We start from the raw sequence: 26,727 nt of genomic DNA on the forward strand, positions 1-26,727 counted from the left end.
CTTATTCTGGGAAGGCACACTGGTTTTCAAGCTCCTCCTAAAAACTGCCAGCATTGGGGTATGCCTGATATCCTTAGGGAGAGAGTACCAGAGTCGAGGGGCCACCACTGAGAAGGCCCTGTCTCTCGTCCCTCGTCCAGATCATCTTATTGTAGCGTATCGTCTCATCGCATTTGAAATGAAATCAGATAATATTCCAATCCCATTACACACTCTTTCTTTGGACAATTTCTACCAAAATTATCCACGTTCTGAGCTATCACATGAGCAAGTGTCGTATTTTTCTATTTAGCATTCTTATTTTCTTTTCTTTCTTTCTTTCTTCTTCTTCTTTTTTTTGTAAAAGAGAAAACTTCAAAATTGTGGAGGTCCAAAACCTTGCAGTACTTTAAATACTGGTACCTTAAAGGAGTAATAATGTCTACCAATATAATAATAAAAGTTGTCATTAAATCATTATAAAAAAAATCCATCAATTCCCAGTCTTAAAATTATAACTTTTGATATGAGCACTTGTTACGGTATGCTCAAATTTAAGATAGGATTAGGTAATTATAAATTGTTCCAGGATCTGCACTACTACTTCTTGTAATTTCTAATTAAAAAGTGAAAAAAGTATTAATAAGTTAGCTATGGCACAATTTGGAAAGCCAAGGTTTTAAGGAAGAAAAAAAAAATACAGGAACAGCTAAGTTGTGATATTTCAAAATTGCGCAATTCCCAATGACTACATTAATTAAAAGAGATTGCCATAAAAGGATCATACAACAGGATTTTGGCAGCTATATTTATTTGGAGACCACCCATAGGAAGGCCTCTACCTCAATGTCACTAAAATGAAGCAACATGGGGGGAATCTGACAGATCACATCCCGTTTGTCAATAAGTGCCTTCTGCAGTTTCTGTGGAAATCGAGCTCAGAAGGTGATTTCTCCCCAGCTCCAATTCCCCTGTCCGTCCATCCACCGCTCTCCTGTTTCTACACACTTTTAAAACACTTCATAGACTGAGTGCCGTGGATGATAGGTGGAAGTTGATTTGTGTTGCATAGCAGGTTCTGTAGGACTCCATCTGTGAAGTGTTTTAAAAGTGTGTAGAAACAGGGGCAGGGGGACACCTCTGTCTGCCCTTTAGGTTGGATGTCTCTCCCAGTTTTATTTTAAAAAGGGCCACTAACATGAGATTTTAAACAGTATAGCAGCTATTTGCAAATGTTCAAAATTTGCCTAAAATAGAAGCAGGTGGGAAGGAGTGACAGCGCTGGACATCATCTGTGTACAGATGACACCGTACTCTAACGACTTAGATGAAGGGCTAGAAGGCATGATCATCAAGTTTGCAGACGACACCAAATTGGGAGGGATAGCCAATAGTCCAGAGGACAGGAGCAGAATTCAAAACGATCTTGACAGATTAGAGAGATGGGCCAAAACTAACAAAATGAAGTTCAACAGTGACAAATGCAAGATACTCCACTTTGGCAGAAAAAATGAAATGCAAAGATACAGAATGGGTGACGCCTGGTTCGAGAGCAAGACGTGTGAAAAAGATCTTGGAGTCCTCGTGGACAACAAGTTATACATGAGCCAACAATGTGATGTGGCGGCAAAAAAAGCCAATGGGATTTTGGCCTGCATCAATAGGAGCATAGTGTCTAGATCTAAGGAAGTAATGCTACCCCTCTATTCTGCTTTGGTTAGACCACATCTGGAATATTGTGTCCAATTCTGGGCACCACAATTCAAGAGAGATATTGACAAGCTGGAATGTGTCCAGAGGAGGGCGACTAAAATGATCAAGGGTCTGGAGAACAAGCCCTATGAGGAGCGGCTTAGGGAACTGGGCATGTTTAGCCTGAAGAAGAGAAGGCTAAGAGGAGATATGATAGCCATGTATAAATATGTGAGAGGAAGCCACAGGGAGGAGGGAGCAAGCTTGTTTTCTGCTTCCTTGGAGACTAGGATGCGGAACAATGGCTTCAAACTACAAGAGAGGAGATTCCATCTGAACATTAGGAAGAACTTCCTGTGAGAGCCGTTCAGCAGTGGAACTCTCTGCCCCGGAGTGTGGTGGAGGCTCCTTCTTTGGAAGCTTTTAAGCAGAGGCTGGATGGCCATCTGTCAGGGGTGCTTTGAATGCAATATTCCTGCTTCTTGGCAGGGGGTTGGACTGGATGGCCCATGAGGTCTCTTCCAACTCTTTGATTCTATGATTCTATGATTCTATGATTCTATACTCTGAAACTCTGGATGTGCTGGTACAGCTGTACCAGAAGCTCCGACTTTATTTGCTTTGTATTAAGTGTTTGTTTACAGCCCAAGGCTAGGGATTCTGCAGAAGGGTGGCTTCCTGTTAAAGTTTGCAGTTATAGGCCAGGCCCCCTGTCCATCATCGTTAAGTTTGGTTCCGCCCCCAGTTCAGGACAATTGAGAAGGGAAGGGAGCCATGTTCAGTCAGTCTCAGCAAGGAAAGTCAATGTACAGGATGTGTACAGACTTCTCCTGTACAAAGGCTTCAACCCTTAAGACCTCCCGGGGGAGAACAGTCTTAAGAGCAAAAGGATTCCCAAAGATTCCCAGGGAAAACAGCCCTAAAGCTTTGAGGAATTTCGGAGGGAAAAACAGCTTTGAACATCTAAGAACTCCAGCTGAAGTGACTACAGGCCTACTGGTAGGTCCACTCGGTGCTTTGAGACACAGATCAACCCGGTAGTGGAGCCCACATCAGTTAGGTTTAGGATCACAGTTAGTCTGGGAGAAGTTTGGAAAGGGATTTTCCTTTAGAGTAAAAGTAACAGAAGCCACCAGTTGCACAAAAGCCTGGAAGCATTTGTTTAACCTTTTGAAGACAAAAGAAGTTTCTGTTGATTGTTCACCAATAAAAGACTTTGTTATATTTCACAAGCCTTCTAAAGACTATTTATGGTGAAAATCCTTAAGAATTTCTCATCAGGCCCCCTGGCTTTCCCCTGGGCTAAAGTTGCACGTCCTGTTTTAAAAGCAATTCGCTTCAAGCCCAGCGCGCGACAGAACACCAGATAATCTCATTTCAATAGCAAACTCTATTGAAACGAAGGACTTCCAGATAAAAAAATAACATAGAGCATGGTGAGCATAGAAAATACCTAGAGAGGGTATATTTTATTGGACATAAATTACATTTATTAACTGTCTCACAAATGCAGGTGTACTGCATTTTTTCCTTAGACTTCTTGCTGTTCAAAACTGTAACAGCACTTTGGCCTTTCTTGTTTTTCTTTACTAAAGACCCTAAATTGAGCCTATTGTGCCGCTTCCCAGATATCCTTGAGGACAGGATCCATATTGGGCTAGTAAACAGGATGTCAAGAAAAGGCCTTAAAGGGAAATTACCTATTCCTGTAAATTGAGTATTAAGGGTATTGTGGTTTGGCAGAATATAATCTGGAGGAAATAAGACTTTATTTTTCATTTTTAAATATGAGGTTTTGGCATTCCCTGGTCAAAGAGGCTCACAGTCTGAAAAGGCTCATAAGCACATATGAAGAGCTGTGCCAAAGAGGCCAAAGACTTGTCTAGTCCAGCTTTCTATTTTCCACAGTGGTCAACCAATGTCTCAGGGAAGACCATGAAAGCATATCATGGACCAGTTACTCTCTTGGGTTGCATTGGGTAGCAAAGGTGGTTGAAATGCTTTCATAAGTATATCCACGTGGTGGCAAGTTTGATGAGTGAGATGAGTGGGACATTTTCCTCTATGCTTGCTATCTAGCAGTCATCTCACTTGTATTGTTATGCTTTTAATATTGGCCAATTTGAGTCTCCTTATGGAGAGAAAAAGCTGGATATAAATAAACATCTTAACAACAACTACTACTACTGGAAAAGCTGGCACAATATGAGGATTTAAACATTGAACTGCAAAGACTCTGGCACAAACCAGTAAAGGTGTTCCCAGTGGTGATCGGCACACTGAATGCAGTGCCTAAAGACCTTGGCCTGCACTTAAATACAATCAGCGCTGATAAAATTACCATCTGTCAGCTGCAGAAGGTCACTTTACTGGGATCTGCATGCATTATTCACCAATACATCACATAGTCCTAGACACTTGGGAAGTGTTCAACGTGTAGTCCAATTCAACAGCCAGTAGAGTGTCTGCTGTGGACTCATCTTCTTGTGTTTCTAATAATAATAATAATAATAATAATAATAATAATACCAGAATAACGTTTTTGTTGTTCATTCGTTCAGTCGTTTCCGACTCTTCTTGACCTCATGTACCAGCCTATGCTAGAGCTCCCTGTCGGCAGTCACCACCCCCAGCTCCTTCAAGGTCAATCCAGTCACTTCAAAGATGCCAGAATAATAATAGTTGGTAAAACAGAATAATAATAGTTGGTAAATATTTGGGATCTTTAAAAAGATTGTTTGGACACAGTACAGTCAGCTTTCTGTACCCACAGATTCTGCATCCAGTGATTCAACCATGCAGGACTTGAAAATATATATTTCTTAAATCCAAAAAGCAAACTTTGATTTTTCCATTTCATATAAGAGACACCATTTTACTATGCCATTGTATATAATGGGACTTGAGTATCCATGGATTTTGGTATTGACGGGGCATCCTGAAACCAATGTGAAAGGCCCAGTGTAGTTGATGCAAAATATGTCCAATAAAGTTACATTTTATTGTAATTTAGTTAAGTTCCCAAGCTTTCCCTTTTCACTGCGAAGGAAATAATTTTTTTGTCTTCTTCCACAGAGACCTACACACCAAGTAAAATCTTCCAAAGCAGAGGTAAGTTAGATTTGACACAGGCCAATTAGATTTGACTTAGATGACCAAGACAGTTTTAAACAGTGTATTTTAATATTGAGATAAATGTTTTTAATGTTTATGTATGCATATAATGAATTCTTGTCCCGGCATTGAATTTTTGCCACATATATGCTGTGCTCTGCTCCGAGTCCCCTTCGGGGTGAGAAGAGCGGAATATAAATGTTTTAAATGAATAAATAAATAAGTGGCACGTAGGACTACCAACTGATCTATTATTCATCTCCAACTGTGACCAAATCAGTACTTACAAAACTAAAGTTCTGGTGGTGAAAATTTCAGAACTCTAACAAAACTCTCAAAATTTCATTATAAATGGCAGTTCCTAATTGGTTCAGTCTAAAAATCGCCAATAATACAGGCATCAGAAAAAGGTGAGGAATGCTAATAATATATTAACACTAGTTTTGATTGTGTGTTTCCAAATCTAATAAAGTAAAGAAGGGAATGTATTGTTGAAGGCTTTCATAGCCAGAATCACTGGGTTGTTGTAGGTTTTTCGGGCTATGTGGACATGTTCCAGAAGCATTCTCTCCTGACATTTCACCTGCATCTATGGTAGGTGTCCTCAGAGGTTGTGAGGTCTGTTGGAAACTAGAGGTCTAGGGAACTCCCTGCCTCATCAAATACAGTCTTTGTACTGTCTCTTTTTTGTTTGTTTGTTTGTTTGCTTGTTTGTTTGTTTGTGTTTGTTTGGGAAAATGGCACTCATAACCATTTGGAGATCATAAACTTTTTGAAAACCATGAGCCAAAAACCCTTTTGAGTAGAATCTTCTCAAGTGGTACACAACCAGATGCACTTTTTTCGTGCCATATAACCCAGAATATCAAGGCAGATTATCCACAATATCTGCTTTGAACTGAGTTATCTGAGTCCACATTGCCATATATTCCAGTTCAATGCGTATTTTATACAGCTTTGTGGAAGAGGCCTAAGTGACAACTGTGTGATTAGTGGGGTCAGATTGTGTTCCAGGCTTTCAATCTTGTCAACAGTCTACAGACAGTGTTAGTGACCATCTTTGTGGTTTCTCTCTTCAGCTCACAATTTCTAGCTTCTTGGTACGCTCAGCAATTGTATCCCGCTATGCCTTCACCCGAGTGTGGACTGTTATGAACAACCCGCATACAGAGGCAAAAGAAGCCACCTTTGACCTGGATCTCCCCAGTTCAGCATTCATCTCCAACTTTACCATGTGAGTCTGGACCACAGAAAGTCAGTCTGTACACTCCTTGAACTGAGGCATCATGATAGCCATAAATAACTGTCTTTTTGTTGGATGGGATGCAGGATGGGGCAAAGTCAAGGGAAAAACATGTCTTAACGTTTGATGCAGAAAATTCCAGATCCTGGGCATTTTGTGTAGCCTGTTGTTGACCTTTGCAACCCGAAAGACAGTTGCATCTGTCAAGTAGGAAAATAAGGTACCACCTTAAAGTGTGGGGAGGCTAAATTAACAGATGTATGAGGCCATAAAGAAGACTCCAGCAAAGCATTCCAGCGGAGAAGCATGTGAGGAATGCGGAAGTGCTTCATCAGCGTTGCAGATGGACGATGAAAGCGACAGCTCCCTGGCAGCCAGAAAAAAAGTTAAATAGCCTCTGTGTATGTCTGTATATGTTTGTATGTCAAAAATTGGCATTGAATGTTTGCCATATATGTGTACACTGTAATCCGCCCTGAGTCCCCTGCGGGGTGAGAAGGGCGGAATATAAAAGCTGTAAATGAAATAAATACTGTTCATAGTTGATCCTACTTAGTTTCTGGAATCATATGGGATTTGAGGCCTTTAGGGTATTTAAACTAGGGATATATAATATTGAAACAGAAATATTTTTATGGTTCCTTATCACCTCTTTTACAATTACCCAAGATTCTGTGTTGACTAAATGCATATCTTATTATTTTCCTACCAACCAGAACTGTGAATGAAAAGATCTATGTGGCCGAGGTGAAGGAGAAGCACCAGGCTAAGAAGATGTATGATGAAGCCCGCAGGCAAGGAAAGACAGCTGCTCATGTGGGCACCAAGTAAGACCCCTTCCTTCAACCACCACTCCCTTCATTTCCCCATTGTTATAATCCAGGTTTTTTTTGTCTGATGTATTTTACCTAAATTACTGGTTGAATGTATGATGAAGCCCGCAGGCAGGGAAAGACAGCTGCTCATGTGGGCCCCAAGTAAGACCCCTTCCTTCAACCACCACTCCCTTCACTTCCCCATTGTTATAATCCAGGTTTTTTTTTTTTTTGTCTGATGTATTTTACCTAAATTACTGGTTGCTCTGGAAATATTTCACAGGACAGTAGGATATAAATAAGAATGAAGTGAAACTAAACTCAAATAAGCATTTCAGTGCTGATACATAACAGAACACCCTTCAAGTTTAAGATTCTTTGCTTCCTTCTTAAGATCAGCACATAGCGTTGTTGTTAAGATGGCTGGTTCTCAGACCAGACACAACATCTTTTCTGAAGCATACATGGGAACAATTTGGTTAGTTCTGCCTAAAATCCAGTCTACATGATAAAGTTTATTGCACTAATGGGGAAATATACTGTATATACTCGAGTATAAGCCTAGTTTTTCAGCTCTTTTTTTAGGCTGAAAAAGCTCCCCTCGGGCTTATACTTGAGTCAAGGCTATTTATCATTTTACTCTATTATTATTATTATTATTATTATTATTATTATTATTATTATATTTATTATATTTATTATTTTACTCTATTATTATTATTACTATTACTATTACATTTATAGGTTAGCTTTATTATTTTTATTATTACATATATTATTTTACTCTATAATTATTATTATTACTACTATTACTATTACTATTATTTATTTATTTATTTATTAATTATTTATTTACTTTGCTTATATACCGCTGTTCTCAGCCCAGGGGCGACTCACAGCGGTGTACAACATAGGAAGAACAGAATTCAAGACACAGTATAAAATAATTCACAATCCAGCATTATACAAAAAACATCATTACTATGAAAACCATTCAGTGTCGTCTCATCGTCCAAACCACAATCCAGTATCATTTTCCGTTGTTCCATTCCTATAGTCATTACCAATCATTGCACTTCTTGTTCGAACGCCTTCTTGAACAACCAAGTCTTTAATTTCCTGCGGAATATCATCAGGGAAGGGGCCAGTCTAATGTCCACAGGAAGGGTGTTCCACAGCCGAGGAGCCACCACCGAGAAGGCCCTATCTCTCGTCCCCGCCAGCCGTGCCTGTGAAGCAGGCGGGATCGAGAGCAGGGCCTCCCTGGAAGATCTCAAAGTCCTGGTGGGCTCATAGGTTGAGATGCGGTCGAATAGGTATCTTGGGCCGGAACCGTTTAGGACTTTATAGGCCAACACCAGCACCTTGAATTGAGCCCGGTAGCAAATTGGCAGCCAGTGGAGCTGGTACAACAAGGGGGTTGTTACTATTATTATTATTATTATTATTATTATTATTACTATTACTATTACTATTACTATTATTACATTTATAGGTTAACTTTATTATTTTTATTATTATTACATTTATTAGTTTACTCTATTATTATTAGAAGGATACGTAAACACATGTACATTGAAGACAGTTAGAATAATAGTTCAGTCAGAGTTGGACAGTCTTATCTTACAGTTTTATGTAAATGTTAATAAACATTCAACCTACTGATGCTTCAGTTAATGTAATTGTATTGGTATCTGTTTTTATTTTGAAGCTGCTGCATTTCCCATCTTCAGCTTATACTCGAGTCAATAAGTTTTCCCAGTTTTTTGTGGTAAAATTAGGTGCCTCGGCTTATATTTGAGTATAATACAGTAATATTCACCCAACTAGCTGTTCATCAAAGGAACCCAGATTGAACAGAAGCACATGGTTCGAAAGTATGTGGTTTTCTTGAAAAAAAGATAGCACAGGCTGGGGAACCTGTGGTTCTCCAGATGTTTTGGACTACAGCTCTCATCATGCCTGGACCAGAATGGATGGAATTGATGAGGGTTGGAAACCACTAACATCTGGAAGGCTGCAGGTCCTCCAGCTTTGTTTCAGGAGGTTTCAGACACCAAATTTGGTAACCTACTATGGAGTGCTTTTCCCCAGGGACCGAGAAACTGAAAAATTCAGAGTGTCAACCAGTGTGGAGGCTGGAGGCAAGGTGGCCTTTGAGCTGACTTATGAGGAATTGCTGCAACGGCATTTGGGAAAGTATCAGCATGCCATCAACATCCGACCACAACAGGTGGTCAGGAACCTCAGTGTGGAAGTGACCATTTCGGAAAGGACTGGCATCGATTATGTCCACGTGCTGCCCCTCCGCACAAGCAGACTTCTGACCAATGCTGTTCGAGGTAGGACTTCATCTTCCTGCTGTCCAAAGAGAGTGTCTGAAATGGAGTGGGTGGTAAGCAGTAGGCATGGTTCTAAATGGTTCTAAAGTACTTACAAAACTAAATTTCTGGTGGTGAAAACTAGGGGGCACTGGTGCTTTGCTTCTACAAGGTTGCTAACGTTCTGGTGGTGAAAATTTCAGAACTCTAACAAAACTTTCAAAATTTCATTAATATTTCATTATTGGCAATTTTTATGCCAGAACCAATTAGAAACTGCCATTTATAATGAAATTTTGAAATATAATATAATATAATATAATATTATGCACGTGTGGACCATAATGAATAATATAATATTTATAATATTACTAGCCATCCCCTGCCATGCATTGCTGTGGCCCAGTCTGTGTATATGTGTTTTGTGTGTATATATATGTGTATATGTGTGTATTTATATATTTGTGTATATGTGTATATATGTGGTTATGCGCATGCGTTGTAATGTTTTTTTTGGGGTGGTTTTTTTTTTTGGCTTTTTAAGTCTCTTCTGCTGTGTTTTTCAATGTTTTTATGAGTGACAGTGGCCAAACCTTCCCTCCCTCTTTCTTTCCTTTCTTTCTCCCCTTCCTTCCTTCCGTCTTTCAATCCTTCCTTCTTTTTCTTTTCTTTCTTCTTTCCCTTTTTCTTTCTTCCTTCTCTACCTGTTTCTTTCCTCCCTCCCTTTGTTATTTGGTTCCATCCTTCCTTCTCTCTTTCCTTCGTTCGTTAGTTCGTTTGTTCGTTCCTTCGTTCCCTCCCTCCCTCTTTCTTTCTTTTGTTCCTTCTCCCCTTCCTTCCTTCCCTCTCTCTTTCCTTCCTTCTTTCACTTTTTTATTTCATTCTCTCCTTCCCTCCTTCTTTCCCTCTTTCTATCCCTTCTTCTCTCCTTCCTTCCTTCCTTCCTTCCTTCCTTCCTTCCTTCCTTCCTTCCTTCCTTCCTTCCCCCTTTCTGTGTATATGTGTTTTGTGTGTATATATGCATATATGTGTGTGCATATTTGTGTATGTGTGTTTATGTATATATGTGGTTTTGCCCAACCATTGTAATGTTTTTTGTTTTGTTTTTTGGCTTTTTAAGTCTCTTCTGCTGTGTTTTTCCATGTTTTTATGAGTGATGGACACTTGTTGGCCTGAGAGGTGTATCGTGTCCAAATTTGGTGTCAATTCGTTCAGTGGTTTTTGAGTTATGTTAATCCCAGAAATGAAAATGAACATTACACTTTTATTTATATAGATAATGCAATACAATATAATACTAATAATTATATATTATATATTTATATTACATGTAATATTACTATTAATATTCCAATATAATGGTATAATACAATATAGTAATATGTAATACTGATATTGTACTATGCTAATAATATAATATATTGTATGTATATATATCTTGTAAGCTGCTCCGAGTCCCCTTCGGGGTGAGAAGGGCGGCATATAAATGTCGTAAATAAATAAATAAATAAATAATTGCCGGGAGGCTCTACTTTCCAATATTTTCTGCCTGAACTGGTTACAAAATTCAGCCTCATGGTGTGAACTGCTCCTGTGTGTGAACTAGCCCTTGCCCCTGCTGATACATTTTATTTTCACAGGGGATGCTGACGTGCCGCCATCCACTCGGGTGGAGAAAGGAACACACTGTGCTTGGATTGTGTTCAACCCAACGCCCCAAGAACAGGCAGCGTTCTCAAGCTCAGGGATCATGGGTGACTTTGTGGTGCAGTATGACGTGGCCATGCCAGATGTTGCAGGCGATGTACAGGTTAGGAGGAAGATGGTGAACTGGGGAAAAAAATAAACATTTTGGATATCAGAAAAAAAGAAAACAAGCTGTGATGCTTTGTTTTAGAATCGTTTTTATTAGTATATCAACAGTAATAAAAAGAGAGAGAGGAACGGGGTTTACATGGAAAGTGGGGGAACATTCGATTTATAGAAAAGTCCGAAAATAGTAAGGAGATAAGATGGTCAAAAATCAGAAGTAATAGTCATAAACTTCCAAAAAGAGAGGATAGAAAAAAAAAGGAAAGAAAAAGAAAAAGAAAGTAATGATAATGAAAATAATAAAAGTGTGTCCGTTGACTTCCATTTTGTGCTTTGGCTATTGTATTTTATCTATGCCTTCCTAGTTTTATTAAAAATTTAAACAGAGAAGAGTATTATATATGTATATTTATATTGTACGATGAAAAACCTCTAAGAATTATCTTTCTAATTCTTTTCTTTTTCGTACACATCAAAGAGTATCCAGTCCGTCCTTCTTATTGGGCTTCCTGAATTCGACTTCAAAAGAAAAGTTAATTTGTCCATGTCTCTGATTTCTCTCAATTTACTTATCCAGTCTTTGCTGTCTGGTATTTTATTTAATTTCCAAAACTTTGCATACGAAATTCTTGCCATTGTAGAGATATATGTGAATAGAATATCTTTATTATGATCTAAATTTAAATCAGAGTCTGTGGAGGCCTAGGAGATAGTATTCAGGTTTTCTTCCAAATTTAATTCCCAATAGTTTTTGGGACTCCTCGTGTATCACTTTCCAGTATTTTTGGGCTTCTGTACAAGTCCATCACATGTGGAAAAAACTGCCCTCCTGGTCCTGGCATTTCCAACAACTTTTGCTTACATTTTTATACATTAGTCCTAATTTCTTTGGTGTAATATACCACCTATGAAACATCTTTAAGAAGTTTTCTTTTAGGTCCATGGCGTAGGTACTTTTTGATTTTTTAGTCCCAATTTGTTCTCACTCCTTCATATGTAATTCTTAGGGAGCTGAATACACCCAATGTGCTTCTTATCTGCATTCCTGCAGACTTAAAATGTATGTACAGGCAGTCCTCAAGTTACAAACCTCTGAATTACAAACTACTCATAGTGAAGAACAGGGCTGAGATAACAGGAAGTGAGAGAAATTTCCTAAGAGGGGTAATTCACTCCTGAAATTGTTATCATGGGGAAAAGGGGTCTCCACTAAGGCTTTATCCTCAATTCTTGTTTCAACAACAAGCCAAATTTTTCAAAATTCAATTATCAGAGGGACAAAAAGTGAGGTGAAATCTTCTGAACAGACAACAAAACAAAAGCCACAGGGCTGTTCGCCCTTCACTATGCTATCCAAAGATAGATAGATAGATGTGGAATTACACTTACAAATGCAGCTATTCCAACTTACATACAAATTCAACTTAAGAACAAACCTACAGAATCTGTCTTGTTCGTAACTTGGGGACTGCCTGTACTGCTGTCCCTTAAGATGTGACTAGATGTTTTGCTGAAAACCTGTTATGACTTGGACAGAGATGGGTTGAACAGAAAAGATATAGGTTGTTGTAAGTTTTCCAGGCTGTATGGCCATGTTCCAGAAGCATTATCTCCTGACGTTTCACTTGCATCTGGCAGGCATCCTCAGAGGTTGTGAGGTCTGTTGGAAACTAAACAAGTGAGGTTTGTATATCTGTGGAATGTCTAGGGTGGGAGAAAGAACTCTTGTCTGTTGGAGGCAGTGTTTCAATTGGTCACCAGGCTTCGAAGCTGCAAAGCCATTCAATGCTAATCAAGGTGGCCAATTGCAATATTCATAGTTGTCTCAAACAAACAAAGAGTTCTTTCTCCCACCCTGGACATTCCATAGATATATAACCTCATTTTCCTAAATTCCAACAGACCTCACAACCTCTGAGGATTTTTTGTCGTGTCAGGAGCGACTTGAGAAACTGCAAGTCGCTTCTGGTGTAAGAGAATTGGCCATCTGCAAGGCCACCCAGGGGACGCCCGGATGATTTGAAGTTTTTATCATCCTTGTGGGAAGCTTCTCTCATGTCCCCGTATGAGGAGCTGGAGCTGATAGAGGGAGCTCATCCGCCTCTCCCCGCATTCAAACCTGCGACCTGTCAGTCTTCAGTCCTGCCGGCACAGGGGTTTAACCCACTATGTCACCAGGGGTTCCTTCCTCTGAGGCATCCTCTGAGGATGCCTGCCACAGATGCAGGTGAAACATCAGGAGAGAATGCTTCTGGAACATAGCCATACAGCCTGAAAAACTTACAACCCAGTGATTCTGGCCATGAAAGCCTTCAAAAGATCTAGCTTGACATAGACATTTACACGAATTTGTTGTGCAGTGTTTACAGTGGAATCTACAGAAGATGACTTCAGATAACTTCATAATAAGCAACATCAGCCTTTTTAGCAAGCCTTGCAAATGCTGACTTGTCATCAGTAAATGTTTGGGTTTTGTAGCTATTTTATATACCTATAGATCCAGGGACATATAACAATTTATTGGGTCGAAAGGGATCATGAGTGAAAAAGTTTTAGAAGTCCTGATATGACACACCCAGATTTATTTATTTCACTAAATAAATCATCCAGGTGATCAGGTGGTTGACTGAACTCTTCTTTTCCCTCCCCATGATGGCTGTTCTGTCTCTTTTTTGTCTCTCAGATCTACAATGGCTATTTTGTTCACTACTTTGCTCCAAGGGGATTACCGCCAGTGCAGAAGGACGTGGTGTTTGTTATTGATATCAGCGGTTCCATGTACGGCATAAAGATGAAACAGGTGAGCCATGAGTAGTTGAAAATGTATAGGTGTAGAGACGGCACGTGGGATGACTGAAGTGTAACCAGAACTGGGGGATTTGCATGTCCAGAATAAATGGAATATAAATGATTGAAATATAGGTGCTACATCCCTTGCATGCCTGGCATATGGGCAAGACTTACAAATGGCTGGCCCTTTCATTAGGCAGAGGGACCAACAGATTTTGAATGTCATGAAAGTGTAGGGAACTGTTCACTACTATATTTGTTACAAACTGTCCCCTGCCACACGTTGCTGTGGCCCAGTTTGGTGATCTGGAAAATAAAGTAATGAGAAAGTGTTGGTTTCTAATATATGTAATGTCTTTATGCTTGTGGGTAAACAGTATTTTTGTTGCTGTTTCTTTGCCAGTGTTGATGTGGAGATTGTCTAGTTTGCCTACTCTGGAACATGCAACATATCATTGTCCTTCTTCAGGGGTCCTTTTCAAATCTATGATACTATAGCTCCATGTGTGTGAATCATATCTATCTATCTATATCTTTGGCTGGATGGTTCTTTGTCAGGAGGGCTTTGATTATGTTTTTTTGCTCTGCTGAAGGGAGTTGGACTGGATGACTTTAAGTATTTTCTGTTGGTCACGAGGGGAGGGGGTTCTGTGTGGGAAGTTTACCCCAATTCTGTTGTTGGTGGGGTTCAGAATGCTCTTTGATTGTAGGTGAACTACAAATCCCAGCAACTGCAACTCCCAAATGTCAAGGTCTATTTCCGCCCAACTCCATCTGTGTTCACATTTGGGCATATGGAATATTGGTGCCAAGTTTGGTCCAGATCCATCATTGTTTCAGTCTGTAGTGCTCTCTGGATATAGGTGAACTACAACTCTCAAACTCAAGGTCAATGCCCACCAAACCTTTCTACTGTTATTGTTGGCCATGGGAGTCCTGTATGCCATGTTTGGTGGCGTTCAGAATGTTCTTTGATTGTAGGTTAACTATAAATCCCAGCAACTACAACTCCCAAATGACAAAATCAACCCCTCCCCACCCACACACACCCCACACACACATGTGATGGTCATGAGTGATGGTCACTCCTTGAATTTTAGATGTCTTGTGGCCAAATTTGATGGCAATTCATCCAGTGGTTTTTGAGTTATGTTAATCCTACAAATGAACATTATATTTTTATTTATATAGATAATTGTATTTTTAATGATAAGAAATTTTAACTGTGCTCAGACAAAGTGCTCTGGTCTATAGCACACAATGCAATACTTTGAGTACCATTTTAAGGCTGATAGAAGTTAAGTATTCCTTATCTGAAATGCTTGGAACTAGAGATGTTTCCTTTGTTAGATTTGTTTATATTTTGGAGTACCTGTAGAACAGACGTACTCCAGGTTTTTCGAGCTCCTACTTCCATAAGCCCTAGCCAGCTTGTCCCATGGCCAGGAATTGTTGGAGCTGAAGTCCAAAACACTGGAAGGGCCACAAGTTTGACACCACTTCTATAGAATATATATGCAAAATGAGATATCTTGGAGTGAGGAAGCAAGTCTAAACATGAAATAATAATAATTATTATTATTAATAATTATTATTATTAACAACTTTTTAATTTTACAATACAAAAAATACATACCGTGCACACACAAAACATTTACAATTCCCACCACCAACATGAGGATTATTTTCTTTCACATATTCATTTCTTTTTGAGACAATCATGATTTCTTTATCTTTATACATTTCCATCCTGTATGCTATATAACATTTGCATCTTATTTCTTATGGCTTGATCTCCGGAATGATTCATAATATAGTTCTTTACCCTCATCCATCTAACTTCCATTTCTCTCATTCAATTTTCATTGATTTTTAAATCATTTAATTTCACATTCATAATTTCAAATTCCATTTGCTCCACCATATATTGGTACCATTTATTTATTGTCCATTTTGATTTATCTTTCCATCCTAATACTATTACTGCTTGTGCACATTCAATTATTGCTTCTTTTATTTCCCATTTCCTCTCTTTTTCCTAATACCGCTGATTCCTTTGTTATGACCCACTCATTTCCTAGTATTTGATTTGACACATTTTGTATAGTCTGCCAAAAATCTTGTACATATTCACATTCCCACATCATGTTCATAAAGTGCCCTTTCTTGTGGCATCTATGCCAGCACTGACTACTCCCCTTTTTATAGTGGTATGCTAATTGGCAGGGTGTACGATACCATTTGTGCAATATTTTCCTCCTCGTTTCTCGTACTTTAGTATTCCTTTCCATCCTTATTGTCTCTACCACATTTCTCATTTCTTGTTCCGAGATTTGTAACTCCATTTCCCACATACTTTTCAAATCCCGTAATTGTACATCCATCGGCCTCTATTAGCATTGTATATATTTTGCTGGCCTGTGCCTTCTTTCCTTCCCCCTTTTCTCTTATTATCTTTTCAAAGGCGGTATCTTCTCTCTTAACCATATTGATATTTTCTTTTGTTTTGCAATATGCACAGATTGCTCTTATAATAATAATAATAATAATAATAATAATAATTATTATTATTATTAATACCCCGCCACCATCTCCCCTAAGGGACTCGGAGCGGCTAGCATGAGGCCAAGCCTCATATTTCATATGCACCACATGCACATAGCCTCAATATAATTTCATTCAATATTGTACCATCAGTAAAGCAAAAGTGTTGCTATCTCAGCCACCCATGTGTACAATGTTGAATTTTGATTTATTTTTAATTTTATTTTTAAAGGATGCTCAACCTGTATTTAAGTACCCACTTTGAATTGGGTTGGTAGGAATTGATTTTTACTATATTTCAGTAAAATGTCTTAAGATAACTTTCCTCTCTTCATATGGTGTGATCTAGAGCTCACACAAGCAAACAACAAAGGGGTCATTTTTGCTTTCAGCATCATGGACTTTGTGATCAGAAAGGTTCCAAGAATAGTCACTTGCCTTTTGGGAATGCTACTCAAATTAACATCCTCTTACTACGGTTGTACCTTCCTTCCCAGTTGTGAATGAATGATGGTGTAGACCCACCAAGTTGTAGAAGACTGATGTAAGAGTCCTTTCAGAGCTTTTGAGTAATTAAACCCCTTTCCCCTGCTTTACAGACCAAGAAGGCAATGCATGTCATACTAAGCGACCTTCACCAAGATGACTTCTTCAACATTGTTACTTTCTCTGACACAGTGAATGTGTGGAAGCCCAGCCAATCCATACAAGCTACTCCACAAAACATCAGAAAGGCCAAAGACTACGTCAGCAAGATGGAAGCAGATGGATGTGAGTTCAGACCAAGAAGGTTATGGGGATTCATGGTGGGCAGGAAGGTCACACGGTCATTCTAGGGAATGCTTTCATTCAGTTTTCTGGACTTCCCATTCTTATTTTTAGGAGCCTAAGCCAGAGTAGGTGCAAGTTGCCATCACTTACTTTTACAACTGATAAACTCAGAACAAGAATTTAGGAGATCCCAATTTTAGACTTGGACAAATCCCACTTGGCCTGAACTCTCAAGGTGGTTGTGAGGATAAAGGATGGTGGAGATCTGTTGATTTATTTGTTTGTTTGTTTTTTTACATTTATACCCCACCCCTTCTCTGGTGGAGATCTTGAGATCATTCGAGAAGAGGTGGTAGTATAAATGAAAATATGAAATAATAAGTACTGTATTTTCTAGCATATAAGTACCGTATTTTCTGGAATATAAGTATTTTAACCCAAGAAAATCTTCTCAAAAGTCAGTGGTCGTCTTATACACCGGGAGTAGACTTATATGCTGGGAGTAGTCTTATACGCTAGGAGTAGTCTTATACGCCGGAAGTCGTCTTATAGAGCGGGGACTGCTCTATAAGACGACTTCCAATCCGGATTGGAGAATCTGTGGTTGCTGCATATTGTGGGGGGAGCTCAAAAAATGGCAGTGGCCGTGTCCCTGCCGTATGCAGTGACTGTATGAAAGCATTAAGGGCAATGCTGTACAAGTATGGTAAAAGAAAATCAATTCATCAGGATTCGTGGACTTAATGCGGTCCCAATGGTGAGGTGAATGGGCGCCTCACCGGGAATAAGTGAAGTGAATTGAAGGGCAGAGCAAGCTGCAGGCGTCCGGTGTGCCCGGGGTATGGAAAAAGAGATAGAGTGGTTCTGGGCCCAGAATAACACACCTCTTTTACCTGCCTGCCCTGCCCTTGTATCCTATTACAGTACCTCCTCCTCTGCCTCTCAGGTCTCGCTCCTGAAGACTGCAGTGAAGCGGTGCAGGTGCGCATGTGCAAGATCTGGGAGGCAGAGAAGGAGGTACAGTAATAGGAAAATTACCATATTGAAATCAAAACTGATGTTTTTTAAATTTTATTTGGTGTGCATTAGAAGAGGGGTAGTCTTATATGGCGAGTATATCCCAAACTCTATATTTTAACTGAAAAAGTTGTGGGTCGTCTTATATGCTGGAAGCTACGCTAATGACACCCAGGCATGCTTAGTCATCTGTTCCTTCAGACAACGGTCTTCTGATCTCCCTTGGCATTTTGCTCCTTAGGGACCGACATCAATGCAGCTCTGCTTGCAGCTGCCTCTGTGTTCAACCAGAGTTCTCTGATGGCTGGAAAGATTATGAGGGATCAGAGAATCCCACTGATCATCTTCCTGACGGATGGTGAACCCACTTCTGGAGTGACAGCTGGCAGCCGCATTTTGTCTAATGCTCAGCAGGCTCTGAAGGGCACCATCTCCCTGTTTGGTCTGGCCTTTGGTGATGATGCTGACTATGGGCTGCTCAGGCGCCTCTCGCTAGAAAACCGTGGCGTGGCCCGACGTATATATGAGGACGCTGATGCCACTTTGCAGTTGAAGGGTTTCTACGATGAGATTGCCAGCCCCCTGCTATATGATGTGGAGCTGGCCTATCTGGATGGAGTGGCCCAAGACCTTACTCAGAACCTCTTCCCCAACTACTTCCAAGGCTCAGAGCTTGTTGTAGCTGGGAAGGTGAAGCCAGGAGTAACAGAGCTGCGGGTACGCACCACAGGACACGGCCAAGAGGGCCCGCTCAGCTTGGAAAATGACATCTCAGCCAACACTACGGAAGCAACTCCCTTTGGTTGCTCTGGGGATGCCAACAAGATTGGACACTTTGTGCAGAGGCTTTGGGCCTACTTCACCATTCAGGACCTGCTCCAGGCCCGGTTCCGGGCCAATGACACAGCCACCCGGCGTCTGCTTACTGAAAAAGCTACCAACCTGTCCCTCAAGTACAACTTTGTCACACCTGTCACCTCTCTGATAGTGGTGAGGCCAGATGCGCACAAAGATAAGGCCCAGCCAGCAAAAGTGACCATCCCTCCTGGGGTAACCAAAGGTCCTAAGGCCACTCCTCATGCCTTGGGAACGGCTGCTTCACCATGGTTGTCTAAAGTTACCAAAACTACTACCCCAGTGGCTGGAGCTACCAGTGCTCCAGGGGTCACGAAAGTACTCAAGGGAATAGTGAGGCATACTACTACTTCCCCAGCTCCTGCCAAGAAAGTTACTAAAGTAGTCAGAGCTACATTGCCATCAGTTGTTAATACAACTACTGTCAACCCTACTCCTTACATTTCCCCAGCACCTACTGTATCCAGCCGCACCAAAGTGGTACCCAGCCGCGGCAAAGCCACAGCGCTTCCAGGACTGATTTCCAAGTCTCTGACCCCAGCTGTATCACATGGGTCCACGAAAGCCTCCCTTAAGACCGCCAAACCACCTCTCAAAACTCCTAAAGCCATTCCCACCAGGGCTGGAAAACCTAAGGTCACAGTTCAGCCGCACTCTGGAATGGAGACCAGAGGAACAGCTATTTCCAAGGTGCTCTTGCTCGGCATCCCCAATGCAGCACCCACTTCGGGGCATCCTCCTGGCAGTGTGAAGATCTTGGGTAATAACACTAGTGTCCAAGAGCAACCTCAGGTGACACCTCAGCCCACCTCTGAGCACCAACACTACACAAAACGGCAGGAAGGTACTCTGAGAATGGAGACAGGGAACGTGACTGGGAGTAAGACGACTCCCAAGGGTGGCCCTGCTGCAGAAATGAGCACAGAGAAGCCACCACATAACAGCACTACTCTATGGGGCCCAGCACCTGGAATTACATTCTCAACAACAGAGAGAATGGGGTCACAAGGCCCTGGACGCTTCCCTAGCAGCACTACACCTTCCTCCGATATCAGCCTCCTCCTCCTACCCAGTGAGTCCGAGTTACGCTCAGCCACCGACCTGGACATGGAGTATGTGGAATCCTTAAACCCACCAGCTGTGTATAGTTTTGTTACATCTCGGGGGCACCCTGGTGAGTACTAACAACAGGAGAACTAGTTCTTCATTTTTGCTTCCCCTGAGGCGTAAAGACTGTCTTTCCTCTGTATTGTCGAAGGCTTTCATGGCTGGAATCACTAGGTTCTTGTGGGTTTTTTCGGGCTATAGGGCCATGTTCTAGAGGCATTTCTCCTGACTTTTCGCCTACATCTATGGCAAGCATCCTCAGAGGTAGTGAGGTCTGTTGGAAATAGGACAATGGGTTTATATATCTGTGGAATGGCTGGTTTGGGGCAAAGAGCTCTTCCCTGCTGGAGCTAGGTGTGAATGTTTCAACTGATCATCTTCATTAGCATTTGAAGGCCTGGCTGAGCCTGGGAAAATCCCCTGTTGAGAGGTGTTAAGATGTGCCTGGTTGTTTCCTCTCTGCTCTTTTACAACAGCAAAACAGCAGAGAGGAAACAACCAGGCACATCTTAACACCTCTCAACAAAAGATTTTCCCAGGCTCAGCCAGGCCTTCAAATGCTAATGAAGGTGGTCAGTTGAAACATTCACACCTAGCTCCAGCAGAGAAGAGCTCCTTGCCCCACCCCAGCCATTCCACAGATATATAAACCCATTGTCCTAATTCCAACAGACCTCACTACCTCTGAGGATGCTTGCCATAGATGCAGGCGAAACGTCAGGAGAAATGCCTCTAGAACATGGCCCTATAGCCCGAAAAAACCCACAAGAACCTTGGCTTTCCTCTTCTTAACCTATTCATAGATTTTGATAGTTCTCCCATTCTCCTTCACTCTATTGGGAAAGTGGGCAGGCTAGAAAGAAGGTTCATTATAGTGTCATCTCTAAACAGAAATAAACTATAAACACAGGGTTACAAAGGCAAACTAATCTGAGATTTCAGTGCCCAAACTTTATTTATTTATTACTAGCTGTACCCGCCACGCGTTGCTGTGGCCAACCTTCCCTCCCTCTTTCTATCCTTTCTTTCTCTCCTTTTTTCCCTTCCTCTTTTTCTTTCCCTTCCTCTTTCTTCCTTCTCTACCTTTTTCTTTCCTCACTTCCTTTGCTCTTTGGTTTCATGCTTCCTTCCTTCCTTCCTTCCCTCTCTCCTTCCTTCCTTCCTTCCTTCCTTCCTTCCTTCCTTCCTTCCTTCCTTCCTCCCTCCCTCCCTCCCTTCCCTTCCCTTCCCTTCCCTTCCCTTCCCTTCCCTTCCTTCCCTCTCTCTTCCTTCTTTCACTTTTTTATTCCCTTCTCTCCATCCTTCCTTCTCAACTTGTATTTCCTTCTCCCCTTCCTCCCCCCTTTTGGTGTATATGTGTTATATGTGTCCATATAGATGTGTATATATTTGTGTATATGTGTATATATGTGGTTTTGCGCATGCGTTGTAATGTATTTATGGTTTTTTGGCTTTTTAAGTCCCTTCCACTGTGTTTTTCAGTGTTTTTATGGGTGATGGTCACTCATTAGCCTGATAAGTGTCTTGTGTCCAAATTTGGTGTCAATTCGTCCAGTGGTTTTTGAGTTCTGTTAATCCCACAAACAAACATTACATTTTTATTTATATAGATTTATTTTGGGGTATTTTTACCCCGCCCTTCTCAACCCCCTGGGGGGAGGGGATTCAGAGCGGCTTCCAGCTGGCACATATTCAATGCCTATAATTAAACACAATAAAATGCATATCAAAATCAGTAGTTATAAATAATTAAACATTAAGTTAATAGAAAAGGAAGCCAGTCTGGTGGCCATTGTCTCTCCGAGTTCTGTAACTCGGAGACTCCATTCTGCTTGTCCAACTTGAGATCTGGGAATGACTCTTTGTGTGTCATCCAGTCCCATTACAGACTGCTCACCTGCCCAATGGGGAAAACCAGTGAGTGGGACTGGGGCTCTTGAGTAAGAAAGATCTGAAGTACGTCATCCTCCAAACTTTTCACAAACCAGATCCCACCAGTCAGTCAGCTATTTTAGGATAAATGGGGCAATGTCTTCTTGTTTGCACCATTCTTTCTTTAATAATAATAATAATAATAATAATAATAATAATAAGAAGAAGAAGAAGAAGAAGAAGAAGAAAGGCTTACACAATATGAGGATTTAAAGATAGAACTACAAAGACTCTGGCACAAGCCAGTCAAGGTGGTCCCAGTGGTGATCGGCACACTGGTGCAGTGCCTAAAGATCTTGGCCTGCACTTAAAAACAATTGGCGCTGACAAAATTACAATTTGCCAGCTGCAAAAGGCCACCCTACAATAATGCACACATTATTCGCCAGTACATCACACAGCCCTAGACACGTGGCACAAGTTACAGCATAATTAAAACAAACATTCTATAAATACACATATTAAAATGTCTTTTTATATATATACTAGCCATCCCCTGCCACGCATTGCTGTGGCCCACTCTGGTGGTCATGGGGGTTCTGTGTGGGAGGTTTGACCCAATTCTGTCGTCGGTGGGGTTCAGAATGCTCTGTGATTGTAGGTGAACTACAAATCCCAGCAACTACAACTCCCAAATGTCAAGATTCTATTTTTCCCAAACTCCACCAGTGTTCACATTTGGGCATATTGAGTCTTCGTGTAGAATTTGGTCCAGATCCATCATTGTTTGAGTCCACAGTGATCTCTGGATGTAGGTGAACTACAACTCCAAAACCAAAAGACACTGTCCACCAAACCCTTCCAGTATTTCCTGTTGGTCATGGGAGAACTGTGTGCCAAGTTTGGTTCAATTCCATCGTTGGTGGGGTTCAGAATGTTCTTTGATTGTAGGTGAACTATAAATCTCAGCAACTACAACTCCCAAATGACAAAATCAGTTTTTTTGAGTGAAGGACATACATTGGATTGTTAGGTGTCTTGTATCCAAATTTGGTGTCAATTCGTCCAGTGGTTTTTGAGTTCTGTTAATCCCACAAACGAACATTACATTTTTATTTATATAGATATATATATAAAAATCTTTAATCAACTAATTCCAGATTCCAGAGTTACTAAAGGTATCTGTTATTGCAAAAACAACACCTATAGCCAGGGAATCTTGTGATACCTTTAACAGCTTTGGTTGGGCATCCCAAATAAATGTGCCACATAAAATTCCTTAAATCTTTATTGTGCCACAAGTTTCTTTGTTTTCCAAATAATTCAACCTCTCAGCTCTTGCTTGTTTGTTTCCTCCTCAGTAAACCTGGATTACGATGACATTTCAGGTAACTTTGCTGTCAGAGATATTATTGGGAGCAGTGGGATGGTGGTGAAGGTAGCATATTTCATTTCTTTAAAAGCTTTCCCAAATGTGTCCGTCATCTGGAGAGGCCCTATCAATAATGTCTTTATTTAGGAAATGGATGGGAAGTGAGTGGAAATGGGCTATTTGGTGAACCACATGAAAGCTATGGATGGCATAGTTCCCATCCCTGATGTAAACTGTGTGCGGACCATCTTTTCTAGATTTTTCTAGCCTACATCTCCCTTCAGGTCTAGTCAAGAGAGCCAGTGGGGAAAGATGGGGTTGCCTGGTGAAACACCAGTCAGGGCTCCTGCTTATATATCAATAACGCCTGCTGAAATGTTCTCTCCTAAGGCACCAATAAAGCTACAGGATCCCAGTTCTGTTTTTCACCAGACAATCTAAGTGAAGGATTACAGGAAACACAATTCAAAGCAAATATAGTTAAATTTATTTATTTACGGCATTTATATGCCGCCCTTCTCACCCTGAAGGGGACTCAGAGCGGCTTACAAGGTATATATTACATACAATATATTATATTATTAACATAGTACAGTATCAGCATTAAACATTGCTATATTGCAGCATACCACTATATTGTAATATTATTAGTAATATTACATGTAATATAAATATATAATTATAATATATTGTTATTATTATTATATTGCATTATATTATAAATATTATATGTATATACAATATATTAAGGAGCCCCCAGTGGCGCAGTGGGTTAAAGCACTGAGCTACTGAGCTTGTTGATCGAAAGGTCGCAGGTTCGATTCCGGGGAGCGGCGTGAGCTTCCGCTGTCAGCCCTAGCTTCTGCCAACCTAGCAGTTCGAAAACATGCAAATGTGAGTAGATCAATAGGTACCGCTCCGGCGGGAAGGTAACGGCGCTCCATACAGTCATGCCAGCCACATGACCTTGGAGGTGTCTACGGACAACGCCGGCTCTTCGGCTTAGAAATGGAGATGAGCACCACACCCCAGAGTCAGACATGACTGGACTTAATGTCAGGGGACTACCTTTACCTTTACCTTTTATACAATATATTATATTATTAGAATAGCACAGGAGATGTTTTTACCCTTGACTTGCCCACAATATATTATGTTATTAGCATAGTACAATATCAGCATTAAACATTTTCATATTGCAGCATACCAATATATTGTAATATTATTAGTAATATTACATGTAATATAAATATATAATTATATCATATTGTTATTATTATATTACATTACATTATAGTATAAATATTATATTATATACAATATATTATATTATATTATATTATATTATATTATATTACTAGCCGTTCCCTGCCACGCGTTGCTGTGGCCCACATGGGGGTTCTGTGTGGGAGGTTTGGCCCAATTCTATCATTGGTGGGGTTCAGAATGCTCTGTGATTGTAGGTGAACTATAAATCCCAGCAACTACAACTCCCAGATGTCAAGATTCTATTTTCCCTAAACTCCACCAGTGTTCACATTTGGGCATATTGAGTATTCGTGTAGAGTTTGGTCCAGATCCATCATTGTTTGAGTCCACAGTGATCTCTGGACGTAGGTGAACTACAACTCCAAAACCAAAGGACACTGCCCACCAAACCCTTCCAGTATTTTCTGTTGGTCACAGGAGAACTGTGTGCCAAGTTTGGTTCAATTCCATCGGTGGTGTTCAGAATGCTCTCTGATTGTAGGTTAACTATAAATCCCAGCAACTACAACTCCCAAATGACAAATCAATTTTTGAGTGATGGTCACTCCTTGGGTTAGCAGGTATCTTGTGGCCAAATTTGGTGTCAATTCATCCAGTTGTTTTTGAGTTAGGTTAATCCCACAAACAAACATTACATTTTTATTTATATAGATAATATCATATTGTTATTATTGCATTACATTATAAATATTATATGTATATACAATATATATTATATTATATTATAATATTATATTATATTATTAGAATAGCACAGGAGATGTTTTTACCCTTGACTTGCCCACAAGTCACACAAACATCCATAACTTGACCCCCAACCCTATCCTCAACTTATACATGAGGTTGACCTATACGTGTGTATGCAACAGTTAATCACTTAACTTCATGACCAGGAAAGCTTGGAGTATGGCCCATTGTAGCTGGTTATTCCTGGTAGCTGGAAAACGAACCAAAGTAAAGGTAATTCTAATCAAACAATGCCTTATGAGTGGGGTGGTGACCATTTTAGGTTATAAAGGGGTGGACAGACCCACTGACATTTAAAGTAGCCTAAAGAGGGGCAGAGAGCCAATGTGGATCTCTCAGATACAGGCCCCCAGTTCTTAGATCTTTGATCATTGGTCATGTTGGTTGTGGCTGATGGGAGTTCAATCTATCGGCTTCTGGATGGTCACATTTTCCATCCTTGCTCTAATGCTGTGGTTCCCACCTGGGGTCCCCAGATGTTTTTGGCCTTCAACTCCCAGAAATCCTAACAGCTGGTAAACTGGCTGGGATTTCTGGGAGTTGTAGGCCAAAACACCTGGGGACCCACAGGTTGAGAACCTCTGCTCTAACGCAACTCCATGAACTGGATTCAGACTCCTGGGAATCTGTGGGGAAGTCACGTAAAGGGGTTTTGCTTCTCTAAACGTTGACAAATCCCATCCCTGAAATCAGATTTTATTTTTCAGACTTCTCAGAAGAACTGGACAATGATGCAGGTACATTTCCACATATAAGCTGGCAGAATCGACTATGTTTGTCCAACAGAAAGGCTAGTCAAGTCTGGGTTCCAGTCATCGCTATTGCCTGTGATTCCATTAGTATTGCATCCACCTCTACTCCCATCCAGCTGTTTCTGTTCTGATGCTGCCTCCCATCTGGCTTGCTTTGTTCTGACTCTTCTTGGGTGGGTGCATCAATGGGGGATAGTCAGCCAGATTGTCAGATTCATGAGTTGGCGTCCCCAAAAGGAACTGCAACACCCACAACCTTTCTTGCCAGATGTCCCACATAGTACACTTCTTTAAACTTGCTTAGCATTGGAGAATATTTTTCAATACCCATTGGCTATCAGGAAAAGGAAACATATGGCTCTCCCAGATGTAATGAGACTGCTTTCCCTATCATTCCTGATCATTGGATGATGGGAATTGCAGTTCAACAATAACTGGAGGGGTCACAGGTTCCTCACTATTGGTATTGTATCTGCACCAAGGCTGATGATCTGAAACTCTGAAGTGATGGGTTGGTGAGGGTACAGCAGGGTTATATTTGGTGCCTAACATTGTCCATACTTCAGGAAATAAAGTCCGACTGCTCATTGGAAGGAAGGATAGTAGAGGCAAAGTTGAAGTACTTTGGCCACATCATTTTTTTTTGTCGTGTCTG

At 40.7% G+C, this 26,727-nt stretch overlaps 1 protein-coding gene across 1 annotated transcript in view; it reads left to right on the forward strand.

The window, feature by feature from the left end:
• The window catches only part of ITIH6 (inter-alpha-trypsin inhibitor heavy chain family member 6), a 43,109-nt gene that overhangs the window by 10,075 nt on the left and 6,307 nt on the right, over nt 1–26,727 (forward strand). The window contains exons 2-11 of the mRNA XM_067464149.1: nt 4,747–4,782; nt 5,865–6,019; nt 6,745–6,855; nt 8,938–9,185; nt 10,805–10,974; nt 13,660–13,776; nt 16,910–17,081; nt 18,340–20,127; nt 23,294–23,320; nt 26,028–26,057. Coding sequence (XP_067320250.1) covers nt 4,747–4,782; nt 5,865–6,019; nt 6,745–6,855; nt 8,938–9,185; nt 10,805–10,974; nt 13,660–13,776; nt 16,910–17,081; nt 18,340–20,127; nt 23,294–23,320; nt 26,028–26,057 — 2,854 coding nt within the window. The remainder of the gene's footprint in view (nt 1–4,746; nt 4,783–5,864; nt 6,020–6,744; nt 6,856–8,937; nt 9,186–10,804; nt 10,975–13,659; nt 13,777–16,909; nt 17,082–18,339; nt 20,128–23,293; nt 23,321–26,027; nt 26,058–26,727) is intronic.

Source organism: Anolis sagrei, chromosome 2 (genome assembly GCF_037176765.1).
Source record: "Anolis sagrei isolate rAnoSag1 chromosome 2, rAnoSag1.mat, whole genome shotgun sequence".
NCBI classification, from domain to species: Eukaryota; Metazoa; Chordata; class Lepidosauria; order Squamata; family Dactyloidae; genus Anolis; species Anolis sagrei.